The 17,677-nt window shown below is 44.1% G+C and overlaps 1 protein-coding gene across 3 annotated transcripts in view; it reads left to right on the top strand.

Annotated features, from left to right (window-relative positions):
• NUP188 (nucleoporin 188) overlaps positions 1 to 17,677 on the top strand; it is a 27,479-nt gene extending 9,802 nt beyond the window's left edge. For 2 of the 3 annotated variants that reach the window (XM_048053011.2, XM_048053026.2), the window contains 31 exons: positions 264 to 383; positions 908 to 1,034; positions 1,156 to 1,311; positions 1,668 to 1,794; positions 2,404 to 2,491; positions 2,580 to 2,656; positions 2,835 to 2,949; positions 3,290 to 3,410; positions 3,642 to 3,708; positions 4,124 to 4,252; positions 4,989 to 5,122; positions 5,501 to 5,607; positions 5,826 to 6,032; positions 6,674 to 6,843; positions 7,197 to 7,266; positions 7,928 to 7,995; positions 8,213 to 8,408; positions 8,938 to 9,015; positions 9,382 to 9,467; positions 9,898 to 10,043; positions 11,198 to 11,379; positions 11,751 to 11,951; positions 12,472 to 12,564; positions 12,793 to 12,951; positions 13,324 to 13,461; positions 13,924 to 13,998; positions 14,701 to 14,910; positions 15,698 to 15,829; positions 15,965 to 16,035; positions 16,468 to 16,597; positions 16,822 to 17,677. In XM_048053011.2, the coding sequence (XP_047908968.1) occupies positions 264 to 383; positions 908 to 1,034; positions 1,156 to 1,311; positions 1,668 to 1,794; positions 2,404 to 2,491; positions 2,580 to 2,656; positions 2,835 to 2,949; positions 3,290 to 3,410; positions 3,642 to 3,708; positions 4,124 to 4,252; positions 4,989 to 5,122; positions 5,501 to 5,607; positions 5,826 to 6,032; positions 6,674 to 6,843; positions 7,197 to 7,266; positions 7,928 to 7,995; positions 8,213 to 8,408; positions 8,938 to 9,015; positions 9,382 to 9,467; positions 9,898 to 10,043; positions 11,198 to 11,379; positions 11,751 to 11,951; positions 12,472 to 12,564; positions 12,793 to 12,951; positions 13,324 to 13,461; positions 13,924 to 13,998; positions 14,701 to 14,910; positions 15,698 to 15,829; positions 15,965 to 16,035; positions 16,468 to 16,597; positions 16,822 to 16,992 (3,951 nt within the window). In that variant the 3' untranslated portion in view covers positions 16,993 to 17,677. The remainder of the gene's footprint in view (positions 1 to 263; positions 384 to 907; positions 1,035 to 1,155; positions 1,312 to 1,667; positions 1,795 to 2,403; positions 2,492 to 2,579; positions 2,657 to 2,834; positions 2,950 to 3,289; positions 3,411 to 3,641; positions 3,709 to 4,123; positions 4,253 to 4,988; positions 5,123 to 5,500; positions 5,608 to 5,825; positions 6,033 to 6,673; positions 6,844 to 7,196; positions 7,267 to 7,927; positions 7,996 to 8,212; positions 8,409 to 8,937; positions 9,016 to 9,381; positions 9,468 to 9,897; positions 10,044 to 11,197; positions 11,380 to 11,750; positions 11,952 to 12,471; positions 12,565 to 12,792; positions 12,952 to 13,323; positions 13,462 to 13,923; positions 13,999 to 14,700; positions 14,911 to 15,697; positions 15,830 to 15,964; positions 16,036 to 16,467; positions 16,598 to 16,821) is intronic. The other variant, XM_048053018.2, reaches the window with a different exon arrangement.

The raw sequence follows: 17,677 nt of genomic DNA, 5'->3' as shown, positions 1-17,677 counted from the left end.
AACTAACTGCTGGCAAAAGCATCATGCTTATTTTGTTGTTGTTACAGAAATAGGGTGATGTGTAATGCATTAGTCTTACTTCTTGCCTTATTACTTGCACAATGCCTCATGCTTTAGTCTGTACAAGGACTGGAGTGATACTTTTGTGCATGATTGATGTCAAATGTACAACTTAAAAAGGAGCTGTATCCTTATGCTATACTGAGAAAGTTTTATCATTTCTTTGTAACAATAAGACATTTGTTTTCTGTTTCTACCACCAGGAACCGACTGCAGGTCTGGGCATTATCCTGGACAGTGTGTGTGGGATGTTCCCCCATCTTCTTACTCCTCTCCTTCAGCTGCTCCAAGCCCTTGTGTCAGATAAATCTACTGCAAAAAAGGTACGGAATCTCTCTTGGTGTTTGGGAGATGATTTATTTCAAGACAGGGGTAACGTGTTATGTGATAATGCTGTGTGATTCTCTTTCCACTATAAGTGCATATCTCATTTACAATCTTTGATAAAAGCTTTATGTCGGTTATCTAACACAGGGCACCTTTTTAAGTCCTTTTCTGTTGCAGGGTACTGTTTTCTGGCTTTTAGTAAGCTCTCCAGCTCCAACAGCTGAAGATAAATTCAGCCATTAATTCTGAAAAATATCAGCCATTAATCCTAAAAAAATAGGTAAATTCTATCTCATTTTTCAGGTTGAAAGAAGTTCAACCTTCTTGTAAGAAGTTCCTGATGCATTAGATCAGACTTGTCTGGGCGTGTGGACCATCTAATGTTTTAGTAGGGTTGACATATTAGAAGGTTATTGTCTACATAAGGAAAGCTTGCCTATTCCTGGAAATGACCTCGTTGATTAATTTTTAAGAGGGTCTGGCTCTTCGGCCATGTTGTTTACGCTCCTTCTCTGTGCAGGTATACAGTTTCCTGGATAAAATGTCCTTTTACATTGAACTGTACAAGCATAAACCTCCTGATGTGATCTCTCATGAAGATGGCACACTTTGGCGAAGACAGGCTCCAAAGCTCCTCTATCCTCTTGGTAAGGAAACTGCACTTAACCTTTTCTTTATTCAGGTGTTTTGGGGAATTTAGTTCTTTACCTGGTTTCTAACTCATGGGGAAACTTGTGCTTTGATTTCCCTTGCTTCTTCAATCTTTAGGACTAGGTCAGACAAATCTGCGGATACCTCAGGGGACAGTGGGCCAAGTGATGCTGGATGATCGAGCTTATTTGGTACGATGGGAGTATTCGTACAGCAGCTGGACGCTGTTTACCTGTGAGATTGAAATGCTGCTCCATGTTGTTTCAACAGCAGGTGAGATAGGCTGGGAGTATAAAAGAGAATAAATAATTGTTCTTTAGTATCAACTTGAGGTTAACAGCAGGATTGAGCAGCTCTGAGTACTTCTGGAAGAGCTTGGAGTAGTCTCCCAGAAACCTGTGTGTGTTTGTGTGTGTTTTAAATTATGATAACTCACTGCAAAAGGCCAAGAGCTTGCAGTGAGATTATATGAATTTTAGATGAGAGAAAAGCTAAGATACAATAAATAAATAATTTTTGGTATGGGGAACAATCCAGGGGACGTGTGGTAAGATTAATGTGCATTATTCTAAGTTTCTTTGCTGCGTAAGTATGATTTTTGCATTCTGATGTTAGTTTTCTTTACGCAGATGTGATTCAGCATTGCCAGAGGGTGAAGCCAATCATTGATCTGGTTCATAAAGTCATCAGCACTGATGTATCGATAGCAGATTGCCTTCTGCCGATCACGTCGCGAATCTACATGCTGCTGCAGAGGTAAGTCACTGATCAGCATGGAGCCACTAACAGTAGAGTACCTGAGAAGGTACAATGAGCTGGAAGAACAGTTAATTACCTATTTTGCCAAAAGATTTGAGAGAAGGGTATCTCAGTGCTTCAACTCCCCGAGGCAGGTGGTCAGAAAGGACTGTTCTGGCTACACACTGCTGAACGCTTTGATGCAGCAGAATGATCCCTCTTTCACTTCTTTCATGAGTTGTACAAATTTATCCATTTAAAGGTTTTTTTATTGGCAACTATGCTTACATAAAAGGGGAACAAAGCATACAATCAGAGCAGTAACTTCCAGGTGGTAGAAGAGTTACACTTATTAACTATCCCCCCAGTCAATCTGCTGAATAGTCATTGTTCACTGTGACAGCCTGCTGCCTTATGAGCCTTGCTTCTTGCAGGAAATTGATCTGATTCAGGTGTGAGGGAGAGGTGTCAAGTCTAGACTGACAGTGCAGACTGGTGTCTACACCAGAGTGTAGGTTTTGTGCTTGTGTACCTCAGTGAGGGAAATGCTTTTTTAATTCCAACAGCAGTATATAGGCTAGGTCACAGATGGCAGTGCGTTTTATGCATAATATTTCTCTTTCCCAGGCTGACAACTGTAATCTCTCCCCCTGTGGACGTTATTGCTTCTTGTGTCAATTGCTTGACAGTACTGGCTGCTCGAATGCCAGCCAAGGTAAGAACCTTCTGGGCTTTCTAGGTTTGAGAACTAGTAGACATGTTTATGTGAATGAGAGGGAGTATCTCTACTTCTTCTCTTGCAGGTTTGGACTGACCTTCACCATACGGGGTTCTTACCGTTTGTTGCCAATCCAGTGTCCAGTATGAATCACATGATTAGGTATTCATGTCCTCCTCCCAACCCCAGCTTTTTTTTTTTTTTTGTCCTGAACTGTTCATAACATAAGACCTTTTTGCCAGTGTGAAATCTGAGGTTTGTGGAATCTATGCATCCAACATCTCTCACTCATGTCAAAATCCTGCTATTCATACAACAAACCCTCTTGCTCATTTCACAGTGCAGAGGGAATGAATGCTGGGGGCTATGGAAACCTGTTGATGAGCATAGAACAGCCTCAAGGGGAGTACAGCGTTACCATCTCCTTCCTGAACCTGATCACAACTCTTGTCCGGGTGAGTGTTTCTGTATTGGCCTGCTTGTGAAGCCAGCTGTAGGCTGTTACGATAGGAAAGTGAAGTACAGCAGTGTCTGGCATCCCCTGGGAAATGGCTCTGTATGAGTAATCACTGGTCGAGGCTTCCTTCCATGGAAGGAACCTTCCATGGTTTGTGCTTTCTGTGGTTGTTTCAAAAAACAGCTTTGATTCCTCTTATCTATAAAAGAATAAAAATAGCTGGTAAATCTGTGTCCTCGTGCTCAGTGGTTTTCTCATGTTTTAATGACCTGTCTTCCTACCAAAGATTTCATGTTCTTTAACCAGAAGGGGAAGGATAACATTTCCCTTTCTCCTAGGGACAACTTGGTAGCACCCAGAGCCAAGGACTTGTGCCCTGCATTGTGTTTGTCCTGAAGGAGATGTTACCAAATTACCACAAATGGCGTTATAACTCTCATGGAGTGAGAGAGAAAATTGGTAAGGATATTTGAGAGGGGAGAAGGTGAAGAGATTAAAAAGGATCACCTGTCTTATTGGAGAGAATTTGTGAATTTTTCCCACTTTTTATCATACCTTTTCTAGCAGATATTTAAGATTTGCTTTGTGCATTTATCAGTATTGCTAGATGCTGCGATTTGTTTGGAAATATTACAGACTAGGCAACAGATCTTCCTGAGAACTGAGTAGTCCATTCTATCTCTGTTTCAGGATGCCTAATTCTGCAGTTGATTCATGCTATACTGAATTTATGCCCTGAAATGGATCCTCGGAGTAGGTAAGATGGGCGATGGATTTCAAATCTGCAGTAGCCTGGCTTACAGTGCAGGAGGGCTGTGTCACCATCTTTGTTTCAGTTTCTGGATGTAAGTTACTAGGAGAGAAATGGCATGCTTGTGTAGTGCTGATTTCAGTGCTTTTCTGCATTACTGAGTACAGGAAGGGTAGAAAAAGATTAGGGACAGAGCAAAGCACATTGGTTTTTATAATACCTGATGAAGAAAGAGAAAATATATTTTGTGGGACAAACTGCCATCCACTTTCCTATTTGGTATAACCACTCTGAAGAAAGTAGAAGGAAGAATGAAGTAGGCGGGGGTGTAGAAATTAAGAAATACTTTATGGTAGTTTACGAAGTGCTAGGTGGGAAAGTACTGCACGTGATGATGTCCTGCGTTGTTTGTGTCTCCCAGCAGTGCCCCTAGCCTTCAGTCCTTGTGCATCTTCAGCCTGGCCAACACTGAAGCAGGGCAAGCTGTCATTAACATCATGGGAATCGGTGTGGACACTATTGATATGGTAGTGGCTTCCCAGTCCAGTAGGTGAGTTTTGTCTTTTATTTCAGTAGTGTGAGGGAAGAAGCAACAGATAATATTTGAGATGTAGCTTTAACTGGATAGTACTTAACTGGGGATCAACACGGTCATTATCCATGGGAGCCTGTCTTGTATGTTCAGGCGGAGCAAGCCTTATTTGTTACAGATCCTTGTGTAGTCTTTACTACGCACTCTCCATTTTGTGCAGTTATAGAATCACAGAATGGTTTGGGTTAGAAGGGACCTTAAAGATCATGGAATTCCAACCCCCTGCCATGGGCAGGGACACGTCCCACCAGACCAGGTTGCTCAAAGTCCCGTCCAACCTGGCCTTGAACACTTCCAGGGATGGGGCATCCACAACTTCCCTGGGCAACCTGTTCCTGTTCGTCACCACCCTCAGAGTAAAGAATTTCTTCCTTACATCAGATCTAAATTTACCCACATTTAGTTTAAAGCCATTACTCCTTGTCCTATCACTAAACTGTCTGATATGGAGTCCCTCGCCAGCTTTCCTGTAGGCCCCCTTTAGGTATTGGAAGGTTGTTACAAGGTCTGTTGGGGTTGTTAGAGGGTCTATGTTGGGGTTTTTATTTCAGCAGCTGTTATGCAGTGACATGACAGGGAGTAAAGATTCCTTACAACCTCTGACTGACAAGAGTATGGAATTTCCTCTTTGAACGTTGTGCAGATAATAAATGACAGTTGACACAGTTACTTTGTTTTCATTTTTGAAACGCAGTGATGAGACACAAGGCCAAGGTCAACTGCTGATACAAACAGTTAAGCTGGCATTCTCGGTTACCAATAACGTCATACGGTTGAAGCCCCCCTCCAGCGTGGTGTCTCCGTTAGAGCAGGCCCTTACTCAGCATGGTAAGTATTTCTTTGTGGGGATGGCCTGGGAAGCTGTGGTTTTTGTTATGTGCAAAGAGTCAGTGTGTTTCTCATTACAAACAGTATTAGAGTTTCTGATGGTTCCAAAAGGTGCTTTCTAGTGATGGGAGAAGGCCCATTCTCCATCCTCTGAGGCATTATTCTCCACCAGGCAGCTTATTAAGGAAATATGGCTAATTTTTTGCTGCGCTGTAATAGGGTGTGTGTAGTTACAGAATATAGCAAATCATCTGACTGGGTCCGTGCCTTGGTCTTCTGGAAGACTGACCTAATTCTCACCTTGTTATGAAAGTAGTTCTGTCAAATAGTTGCATCTTATTGCAGCTTCTTCTCTTTGGTTTTAACTGTTCTATTTAGGTGCACACGGAAACAACCTTATTGCGGTCTTGGCCAAATACATCTACCACAAGCATGACCCTGCACTTCCACGCCTGGCCATCCAGCTGCTCAAGCGACTGGCTACGGTAAGATGAGCCTCAACCAGGGCTCCTTTGCTTCTCCTTTTGTGACTGATTCCACCACTGAAATTCTTTCAAGATAATTTCAGGCTTGTTTGTATCTGGGAGCTTAGTGCAAGTCATTTGAAGGTAGCGTGGACTGAAAGTTTTGATTTAAAATGTAGGTCACATTTATGAATAGAGAAGTTATCCTTTTTTCTAATTTTATTTTTTTCCTTTTGCAGGTTGCTCCCATGTCCGTTTATGCCTGTCTTGGTAGTGATGCTGCTGCTATCCGTGATGCCTTCCTCACCCGCCTGCAGAGCAAGATTGAGGACATGCGTATTAAGGTCATGATACTGGAATTCCTTACAGTTGCAGTGGAGACACAGCCTGGACTCATTGAGCTGTTCCTGAACTTGGAAGTCAAGGATGGCAGCGATGGGTCAAAGGTAGAAGAGCAGATATTTGCCTGGGGACTCAGTAGTCTTTCCTTGTAACATTCCTAGGAGTCTTATGGCATTGGTCTCTAAAATGCAGTAGGTCTTATGTGTAGCCTGATGTGCCTAATGTAAAAGTAAATGCAGCATGTGCTTGCAATGAACGGCTGTGCTGCTGTCCCAGCTTCACTTTTCCCTACAACTGAAGACAATCTTTCCCCAGTTTTCAAGGAAGATACTGAGTTAACATAAGAACATCCGTACTGGGTCAGACCAAAGATCCCTGTGACTTTCTCTCTTGAGTCTGACAGTGGCCATTCAGTGGGAGGATTGATATACAATGGTATCAGTTTTCCAGAATACCCACTCAGTCTCTAGTGCATTGCAGTTGAAGGTTGTCTTGGGCTGGGACCTTTTCTAAGGCACTTGGTCTTACCAAGTCTTACCTTAGCTCATTTTTTATACCCCTAAAAAAATACATTTTTTTTTCTCTCCTGTTACACGTTCTTTGTAGACATTTACAAAGTATGTCTCTGCATCACATACTCAAGATTTATTTGTATGTCTGTGGTTTGAGTGGAATTGAGCACCTTCTGCTTTATTAGGTGCCTACATAGTGGAGCTGTAACCTCTCTCATTTCCTTTTGCTCTAGGAGTTCAGCTTAGGAGAGTGGAGTTGCCTCCAAGTAGTCTTAGAGCTGATAGATTCCAAACAACAGGAGAGGTACTGGTGCCCGCCCCTCTTGCATCGTGCTGCCATTGCCTTCCTGCATGCCCTGTGGCAGGACCGCCGAGATAGTGCCATGCTGGTTCTGAGGACAAAGTGAGTTGTTGTCTTCCTACAATGCGTTTTGCTGCCTTTTTTCCATAACACTTTTTCTTGGGTTCATCAGACTTTTCAGGGACAGTTGCGTCCTAGTCTTTGTGTGTCTTGGTAAGAGTATGCAGTTTGTGGGCTCTGAACTTGATCTGTACTGTCTCTGGGGAGAGAAGATGAGAAGCCCGTGTGTGTGTGTGTTCAGAAGCAAATATATGTTGTTCTGTTTCTTTTGTAAATGCACGATTATATAGCTGTGCACTAACGGGTATTTTCTGTGACATTTGGAACAGTCAAAATGCTTCTGGGCATGTGGTGTGGAGGAGATAACTGATACTACTTCTGCATGTATCTTTTAGGCCAAAGTTTTGGGAAAATTTGACCAATCCACTGTTCGGGACCCTTCCTCCACCTTCAGAAACATCAGAGGTAAATTAACTGCCTTGATTTTGAGTAGGTGCATGTTCTTCTCGTAGTGGGTTTCTGAGCGTGGCTGTGGCTCTTTGTGCTCGCAGCTTTCTAAAAAGAAGTGTGATCAACTGGTTTAAACACATGCAGCAGTTGAAGCATGCACTTTCTGGCTTTGCAGAGACCAGCTATGCAACAACGGACTATCTTTTAAAATTCTCTTTTTTTTTTTTCCCACATGGGAAACAAAAGTAGATGTTATCTGGCATCTGTGTTAACACTCTTTGGAAGGTGTGCTGTATGTAGGGTATCCGTGTATCCATACCGTGTATGCTGTTTGATAGAAGATCTTTTTTAAGGCATACCTCAGGCTAGCTGATATCCCGGAGGAATTGATTAGCTTCTTTGCATTCTTTTCTGTGGGAGTTTTCCCCTTCGTTATGAGGAGCCTGTGCTCTCACTCAGTTTGGCTGCTGCTTTGAACCTAGCATTCTTTCCTTATCCTCACCGGTCTTTAGTCAAATGACATAACTATTCCTATCAAGGGAGAAACAAGTCTCCTTCCTGCAAAACTGGATGATCAGTCACTGCGAGTGGGTGGGTAGGGTTAAATCAGAGTTCCACTCACTCTGCAGAGCAAAGTGCTCAGATTTTGCTTTTTTTTTTCTTTTTGTCTTTGCAGCTCAGTGTCTTGGACACCTGTGCATTAATCATGAAGATCATCTGCTTGGAGATCTACTATGTTGTCAAGTGAGTCTCTGGTAGTCCCTCCTCTAGGCGAGAATGTTACTACTTTCCTTGTATGCTGGAATGAGAACATACAGTACTTATTAAAATTAACTGTGAAATAAGCGCACATACTACAGTAACTGCTGAATAACATTTTAGTAGTCTTCTCCCACTGAGTTTGTTTTTCCGAACGTAACTTCCCTTTAATATGCTGATGTTATGCTCTTGATTTGGTAAGGGGCTCACTGGATCAGTCCCTGAAAGACACGCTGAAGAATTTCTCCAACAAGAAGCGCTTTGGTTATTGGTCAGAATATGTGAAGTTACTGGCGTATCATGTGGCAGAGACAGATGGTAGCAGCTGTGCCTCCGTGACAGAATATCAAATGCTGATCTCAGCCTGGAGGATGCTGCTCATTATTTCTACGAGCCATGTAAGAGCTACCCTTGGACTTTTTCCTCTTATCTCTCGTAATAATCTGAAATTAACACTTTGAATAACACAGTGTCAACTTCTGAGGGCTAGCTAGCCCACACTGAAAATGCCCTGGTTTTTTTTCTTTTAGTTATGTATATGTCTAGTTATGTATATGCTTACTACACGAGTTGGTACAAGCATTGTATAAATTTAGAGTAGGCAGTGTTTTGCTGTTTAATAGAACTGAGCGTATTGCCCCTCTCAGCAGAGGGGAGGTAGTATATGATTTTTGTAGCAATTTTCTTCAGGTTTACAGAGTTACTTAGATTTTATTGAGTCAAGTGAGGCAGGGATACCCCGCTAAGGAAATTAGCCATTGCTGACTTTGTTCATGTACTTCAGTGAGCTCTGTAAAATTGTATCGTTCAGCAGATAAAAAAAATCGGTGAATTCTTAAAGTAACAAAAACAGTACAATGATGTTAGATTGGAAAAAGTGTGTATCTTCTGTTACATGTGATTGGTCTTTGTCTTTGTGGTTCTTAGGCAGATATAATGCATCTGACTGATTCTGCGGTTCATCAGCAATTGTTTCTGGATGTGCTGAATGGGACCAAGGTTTTGGTAGGTGCTTGTACCTCTTAGTTCTTGAATTTCCCAATTGCTCATCTCCTCTGTATTACGAGGAATTCTATTTCTGCAGTTGTTTGCCATCATAGGTTGTTTTAGATCTGGTGAAATTGGGCTGAAACAAAGTCTTTCTCCTGAATCGATAAGCGTCTTATAAATTTTTATTTACTGTGTGCCATTCTTGTCATCAGTGGGTGGCCCTGCAGAGCATCCTGAGTCCAGGTCCCCTGTTGCTGGTAGCAGCTGAAGATCCAGCCTGGCCAATTGGCGATGCTGAGCATTTCTGCATTTGAGTACTGGGCTGAGCGTTTCCAGTATGTAAATATTGGCACCTCTAACTCTTGTAATATTTCTTCTTAGCTTCTAGTTCCCATGTCGGTATCCTGTCTGCAGCTGGGGTCTATGCTCTGTACCCTTCTTCTGATCCTGCTGAAGCAGTGGAAGAGGTAGGTATTTGCATGGATCGTTATTAGTCACTGCTAAATATAAAAACTTAGGAGATTGTGTGTGAGTGTTTTGTTCTTGTGAGCTCCCCTTAGTGATTTGGGGAGGAAATTGATGCCTTATCGTGGACTTTTCTTTTGGGATGGCAAATACCTGTAGTTTGTGGCTGAAAGAACTTGTGGCAATAAATGTATGGTTTGGCTTCCTGCTTGCTGGTGAAAAGTGTATCAAAAAGCTTTTGTGATAGTCCTGCATTCTGACTGTGTTGTGGAATGTCTTTAGTGAGATCCAAGTAGTGACTTAAAGTTTGCTTGGAGGAACTGTTTTTGTTTGTGTGGCTCATAGAACCTATGATCCGCACAGCTCAGTTGAGCCAATATATTTATTGAGGGATCTTGTCTAATCTGAAGAGCTCTCCCTTTTTGTTGTCAGCGAGTTGGGTTCTGTGGATAAAATCATAAACTCCTTGACGCAGATTCTGGAGGGAATACTACAGGCAGATCAGCAGATGATGGAGAAAACAAAAGCCAAAGTGTTCTCAGCTCTTATCACTGTGCTGCAAATGAAGGAGATGAAAGGTGAGGTGGTGTATGTACAAGTGTCAAGAGCAGGACTGCCATGGCTGAATACACCCTAACGCTCTCGTGTTTCCAGTATATGTGTGATGCTAGCTGTAGAGCAGGATGTTGACTAGCTAAAACAAATGAGAAAAAGTAGAGAAGCCTGTGGGACTCTTTTTTTTTTCTGATTTGTTTTAGCTAGTTTTAGTTTTATTGGTCACAATATGCATGTCTTCCCTTGTCTTGTCTTTCCCCACCAATAACCCCTGTATTTGATCAGTTTGATAGAGATGAAGATAGGATTCCCGCGTTTTTGAAAATAGCTTGGCAGGTGTGGTAGGCACACCCCAGTAATGCCATCTCACAGACTGAATGTAGAGCTTAAGTCCTAATGTCAATTTCTAGTTAGAGATAACAAATTATGCAAAATGCAGGAAAATCTTACAAGGGTACATTTTGTTAAAAAATGGAGAAACTGGTTTGGTCGTTACTCCAGTCACTTCTGGGACACTGTATGTTGCAGTAGTACTTGAAGACTCTCAGTGAAATCTGGGCACTTTTTCTCTGTGCTGTGCAATAAAGGCACTTGTGGTGTTGAGGAGTGTGTCAGCTCACCTGAGTGTAGTCCTTGTCCCACTGCTTGCGCACTGCAAGCCCATATCTTTCAGAAAATGAAGAGGAGAATTATTCTATTTTTTAAACATTTTTCTTGCTGATGAATTTGCATTTTCAATCATGGTGGTAAAAGGTGGTGCAATTTCCTATAATGGTTTTGATGAGAACGTAGTACTTAGATGACTCATGGAACATAGGCTGCATGCATGGACTGGTACCAGCAGTCTGGAGAAGTGGGTAAGAAATGCTGTAGTGAGCGCTACGGAATAATCTGTCCATAGTAGTACTTGCTTTGTGCTTTGAAATGTCATGAACTTCTATGACTTCATGGGAAAACTGTATGTTTTTTATTATTCCGGTGGTAATCTTATCACTGACTATATCCTCCTATATCGTCTAACCTAGTTACAGTTCCTGGCCATCTGTTTTGTAGGTTTTGAAATGAAAACAGTAAATACTGACTCCAAGGAATGTGTACCAATGATGTTATCGGTTAAACTGGAAACCTAAGCACAAGGATTGTGTGTTAACTGTTGCCTCTCCTGTGTATGTCACAGTGAATGAGATCCCACAGTACTCCCAGCTGGTGCTCAGTGTGTGTGAAACACTCCAAGACGAGGTCATTGCCCTCTTTGATCAGACTCGGCACAGCCTGACCCTGGGAGATGCTACAGATGACAAGGACAGCATGGAAACAGATGATGTCTCCCGAGTCAAACACAAGGACCAGCGAGATGGGGTAGAGGACCTGTTTACCTGATTTGCAGTGTCTTTCTCTAAACAAAAGTTTTGTGTGTGTTTGGAACAACTTCCCCTCACAGCCTGCTGCCTCTAAAGGAAGCTTTGGCAGTTTCTACCTGAGAATTATTCCGTGGCTTTTTGGCACATGTCAGTCTGGGAAATTGACTGTTGCTGCCTTTCCTTCAGATCTGTCCCAAGAAACATTGCCACAATTGCTATTAGAGCGAGAAATTTTGCTGAGTATAAGGGACACCAGGTGCCTTAATTTATGATTCTCAGAATGATTGAGCTTTAGATCATCTTGTGAAATGCTTTCAAGAGATATTTCTTGGTATGTATGTCAAGCCTCTACCTTGTTCTCCTTTCCAGGTATGTGTTTTGGGCCTGCATCTGGCGAAAGAGCTCTGTGAAGTTGATGAAGATGGAGACTACTGGCTACAGATTACTAGGAAAGTCCCTGTACTTCCTACTGTTTTTGCTGCTTTGGAGATCAGTCTGAGAGTTAAGCAAAACCTTCACTTCACAGAGGCCTCATTACATTTACTGCTGACTTTAGCAAGGACGCAACAGGTGAGAGATCCTGAGAAACGAAAGCATAGAGCTATACATCTTTAATTGCAGCCATGTATCTTGTTATTCTGTCTGCGTTGCAGCTGAACAATGTTCTGTAGTTAAAGGGATTTTTAGAGGCTGGCAAGCAGTAGGTCCTGTTTGTATGCCTGCTTAGTTTGCCTTGTTCTAGATAGTGATAAGTCTTGGATGGACGAGCTGAGCCAGCCAGAGCAGACCTGTAATTTAGAGCAGGCACTTTCACTGAACGTATTCTTTTGCAATGCAAATTATCCCAGCTATTTAAAGCAGTATTAAGTGTCGGAACCCAGTTTCTCATTATTTGCAATAAAATGTTATTTATCTATTATAATTTCAACTTTCTGGAGGATTTAAGGTAAAAGCAAAATAATTCCAAAGCCATCTCTTCTCAAAGATTAGGTGTTTACCAAATTAGATGATACAGAAAGAGAGTTTGTAGTACTTCTTCTTAGGGGAGATGCATACAGATCTTAATGGTGGTTTGTTCTGTGCCTTGTAGGGAGCAGCAGCAGTGGCTGGAGCTGGTGTCACACAGAGTGTCTGCCTGCCCCTCCTGAGCGTGTACCAGCTCAGCAGTAATGGAGCCATTCAGGTGGGTGCTTCTGGGTAGAAATGTGCCAGAAGAGCTTGTGGGAATGTGCCAGGAGAGCTTGCCCTGCTCTGCCTTGTAGACTGGCTGGAGAGGAGCCCTCAGGGTGTGGGAGGACAGCAGCTCCCCTAGAACGTGAAGGCTTCCAAAATGAAGGGAAGGGGCTGTGGAATGTGCCACGCTGGGCAGCAGTGTAAATAAGTCATTTGTTTTTACATCTGTTTTGTTCAGACATCTGCTTCATCTCGAAAGTCTTTGGATGCTCCCTCTTGGCCTGGTGTTTATCGTCTCTCCATGTCCCTGATGGAGCGCCTTCTTAAGACGCTGAGATACAACTTCCTGACGGAGGCAATGGACTTTGTTGGTGTCCATCAGGAGAGGATCCTTCAGGTATGTCACGTACTTCCTCTGTGATGGCTCACTTGGCTTCTCTGTTGCAGTAGCAGTGGAAATGTGTCAGAAACTGTAGAAGCATTGAAAAGACATTGCTCCTGTCTCAGAAAGATTTACAATAGAAATAATTAAATAGTGGGAGAAGGCAGGAAGCCTGCAAGCTGTACAGTGAGGCAAGAGGTGGTTGTTCTGATGGAAGAATATAAAGTGCTGTGAGTCTCTGACCCATATGCTGTGTGGCTACTTTCGTGAAAGCATTCTCTGTCCTTAAGGGCAGATCTCTGCATCATCATCTTTTTCTTCTAGAGAAGGGAATGGACTCCCTGCTTCAGCCATCACTGCCCTGATTTACTTCTCTGTCCTTTCCAGTGCCTGAATGCAGTACGGACCGTACAGAGTTTGGCCTGTCTAGAAGAGGCTGATCACACTGTTGGCTTCATTCTCCAGCTCTCAAATTTCACAAAGGAGTGGCATTTCCACCTGCCACAGCTTATGAGGGACATGCAGGTAGGAGTTAGGATACTGCTGTAGATAATATACAGTGTTGGAGTGCAGGAAGTTGGATGTGGTAAGAGAAAGTGGCACTTTATTACCTTTTTATTACTGCTCTTTTAGTAGGAATTATTACAGAGATAATTTAAATGTCTGTTCTGTAACGCGAAGACCTCTACCTTGTCCTGAATTGAGCAAGGACAAGTGTTAGGTCCTTACCTAACATTTGATAAATAAAAAGATGAGTGTGGGGGACAGAGAGATGGTAGCTTGGAAAAGTGACCTGGGGAATTCTACATCTGACTCTCAGTTCCCAGTGCCAGGTGACTCAGAGAAAATACTGGGAAACCTAGAGACTGCATGACTTTTTATGGTCACGCTGTTCTGTTTAGCTGGCTTTTCTGGCTTCCACCAATGGCAATGAAAGGATGGCATTTGTTCTTTAATGAGGTTTCTCCCTCATCTTATTTATTCCAGGTGAATCTGTGTTACCTGTGTCAGGCCTGTACCTCCCTCCTGCACAGCCGCAAAATGCTCCAGCATTACCTACAGGTGAGATGGGGATCCTGAACCAAGTTAGGAGTGTTGTGCACCTATGCTCCCTGTTAAATGACAGATACTATTCAATATCTAGGCTCTGTTCCCAGTGGTGATTACTAACAATCATCAATAGCTAGGATTTGCATCTTTACATAGCAAAAAATCTTTGAATGATAGTCCAGACTTTACAAACTCTAGATTGTGTAAAGCCAGTCCTTAAGAAACAGCAGCCAGTGCCTGAGTGGTGCTGTTATCATTTTAGAGCTGCCTACACTGCAGCAAGAAAGCTGCATTGCTGTGGTGTTCTGTAGGGCCATTAATTAAGACACTACTGATGTGGTGTCCTTGATGTGGTTTAATTTGGTTAAGAGATAGAGCTCTTTTCTTGGAGAATCCTTTGTTGAATATGAGGTGGAGGTAATGGATCGCTACTGCTGTGCTGTTTCAGCATGGCTAAGGCTTGGTGTGTGATGATTAGGGGTTCTTTTCCCAGAACGTGAGATCTGAACAGCCTCTGCAGCAGCCCCCGTAGAATTGAGTGCCTCCCCCCGATGCACACTAAGTGCAGATTCTCATGCTTCTAGCAGGTGACAGAATTTGGGTGCCTTATTTCCTCATTCCTTCTGTTTGTAGCATTTTTTTCCCTGAAAGCATCGGTCTTAGTGCAAAACAATCATGCCTGTGTCCAAGACAAAGTTTTTTCTCTCTCTACAGACAAAAAATGGTGACTCCCTTCCATCGAGTGTGACTCCACGAGTGCAGCGTAATCCCCAAGCCTCTTCCAAACATCCCAGCCCTGAGTCAGAGGCAGCGGAGCAGAAGGCACTGCTTATGGTGCAGTACAGCCTCTTGAAGATCCTCAGCAAATCTCTTGCTGCCCTGCGCCATTTCACCCCTGACGTCTGCCAGATACTCCTTGATCAGGTAGGGAAAGAGGAGAGATGCTGCTACCTGGGTGGAGAAGCTTCCAGCATCCCAAGTGATATTTTGGGTCCATGAAGTGAGGCATAGCCTGTCCTGCTTGAGCCAGTGACCTCGCTCTACATCTGTCCGCTGTCCTGCTGCACAAAGCAGGAAAGCGGGGCACAAGGAACTCCCCTTAGTTATCAGGCACTGGACTGGAGAAAAAAAAGCTTGGCTGAGCTTTGGTGTGACTTGCACTACGTTGTGTACACACAGCCTTAGTGCAGCAGCCCCGTAACCCAGCTGGGTTTGTGTGCTCAGTGTGTCGGTCTTCAGTGAAGGTCACCTCTTGTTCTCCTCCTGTGCAGGTGTGACCTAGTGGCTGGTCTCCAAGTGCAGACAAGCAAGGTGTAATCCTTGAATCTGGCAGTGTCCTGCTGCTTTCTTCTGGATAGTTACTTCCTTTTCCTTGTGCTGCCTGCAGGTTACATTTACCTGGGCTTTTGTAAACAGCCAGGAAGCAGTCATTACCTTAGCTTGCCACCGAGTGGCAGACTACACAGCTACACAGCCTGGGAGCTGTATGGCTCTGCTCATGCTTGTGAGCAGAACTGTACAGTCTGCGTGTGTAGCACTCTGCAGAGCACTCTGCTGGTCTGGCTGCACGCTTGAGATTTGGGAAGGGACCTCAGTGCTTAAAGTTCTTCATACAAAAAGTATGATACAGGGATGAAATATTCCTGTTACTATGACAGTAGCATACTCATGGCCTCAAGGGTCATTCACTCCTCTTTCCTTTTCTCCTCAGTCACTGGACCTTGCAGAGTACAACGTGCTCTTTGTTTTGAGTTTCACCACACCAGCTTTTGATTCAGACGTCGCACCTTCCTTTGGGACCCTCCTTGCCACGGTCAATGTGGCCCTGAACATGCTGGGAGAGGTACTTGCCATTTCTCTGTTTGGGAAATCACAGCTGTTGCAGTAACCTCAGAGAACTTGTTCAGCTTATATTTTGAAGTGTGGGAGTATTTATTCCCTTGTATCTGCTGTCTCTGATGTTGTTTTTTCCTCTCAGCTGGATAAGAAGAAGGAACCTTTCCCTCAAGCTGCAGGGCTGAATATGCAAGAGGGAACCAAAACCCTCAAGTAAGTTTCTAGCTCTTTTATTTAGTCATGGCTGAGGAGCAGAACCCAGTGCTCCTCAGATCGGAACTGAGATTTAGACGTGTTGGTGTATCTTCAGAGCTTCTCATTCTGAGTCAAAGCAGTTCAGGTAGCCCATCAGAGACCGTCCAAAGCAAGGAGGGATGTTTTGGGGAGGCTGTGTGAAGCCATCCCATTTTAAGTCTGCCACTGAAGATGCAGGTAAAGTTGCTTAAAGCTTTTTTACCAGTACATTTAAGTCAAGAGTTCCCTGTGGCCACAGGATTTCTACTCTAGGCCATAGCTTTTGGCTATCACTGCCTGAGCAAAATCGGAGCTACAGCAGCGTTCTGTCACATGTACTCTGTGGGTGAAGTCTTTCTAAGGGTGAACCTAGAATGTCTGGCTCCTGCTGATCTGCGTTTCCTTGCACAGGTCTCTGCTCATGTTTACAATGGAAAACTGTTTCTACCTGCTCATCTCCCAGGCCGTGCGGTACTTGAGAGACCCAGCTGTGCATCCCCGTGATAAGCAGCGAATGAAACAGGAGCTCAGCTCTGAGCTGGTGAGCAGTTTGTACCGTCCTTTCTCACCGTTCAGTGTGAGTTGTCTTGTGGGGAAAGGTCGCTTGTCCTTGGCTGCCCAGGACAGCCGTTCTCCTGCGTGAGCCGCCAGCCTTAGGTATCTGAGGCTGCAGGCGGTGGTGGCTGTTCCTGTGCCACCTTGTTTGGGGAGGGAGAGGGATGCGTGCTTGGAAGAACCTAACTCGTTGCGTGCTTCTGATTTCAGAGTACCCTGCTTTCCAGCCTGTCTCGTTACTTCCGCCGTGGTGGTCCCTCTTCACCTGCCAGCGGCGTCCTTCCCTCTCCCCAGGGAAAGTCTGCCTCCAAGCTGGGTCCCGAGGGGCAGGAGCCTTTGTTTCAGCTCGTGCAGGCCTTTGTCCGGCACGTGCAGAGATAGATTCGATTCTGCCGCCGCCTCCCTTTGCAGGACTTGCACCAGAACGATTCATGTCCACCACAGAAGGCATCACCGTTGGCAGAGCTTGTAACGAGGACTGGGGCGGGAGGGAGGCCTGGTCCGGGCAGCGTTGTGAACCGAGCTGTAACAGCTGCAGCGAGATCCCGTTGAACTCTTGCGGTGCAGAAGCAGAGCGAATGTAAGGAGAGCTGAGAGGGGATCCTCAGAGTGAGCAGCCCGCGCTCCACCTGCTAGAGCGTCCTGGCCCAGGTACAAGTGCTGAACAGTCAAAACCTTTATTTTTATAGCTTGTACCTCCCAGCTGGGGCAGCTGGGGCTGGATGGAGAGAGGGGACAGACTTCCCTCTGGGCATTAACTCTGCTCTTAACACAAGGTGCAATCTGCCTCTCCCTTACAGTCAGAGTCCAGTTAAGGCACAACCTAGGGATCAGCCAGCAATTCAGAGACCATCTTTCTACTCCTATTTTTGTACTGAATGGTTCAAGGCAAGATGGTGTATGTGTGCTCACGCCTCCCCTCCACCCTGCAGTCTGTGTGTTGTGTGTGTTTCTGAAGAGCAAGGCCTCACTCAAGGTTTTTAAGTCAAAATTCCATTGCTCCAGTCTTGCAATTTTTTGTAACTGTGCCCTATTTATACTGATATTAAAACCTTTATAGACAGCA

This window comes from Anser cygnoides, chromosome 20 (assembly GCF_040182565.1).
Source record: "Anser cygnoides isolate HZ-2024a breed goose chromosome 20, Taihu_goose_T2T_genome, whole genome shotgun sequence".
Taxonomy (NCBI): domain Eukaryota; kingdom Metazoa; phylum Chordata; class Aves; order Anseriformes; family Anatidae; genus Anser; species Anser cygnoides.
This window is presented reverse-complemented; position numbering and strand designations above follow the sequence as displayed.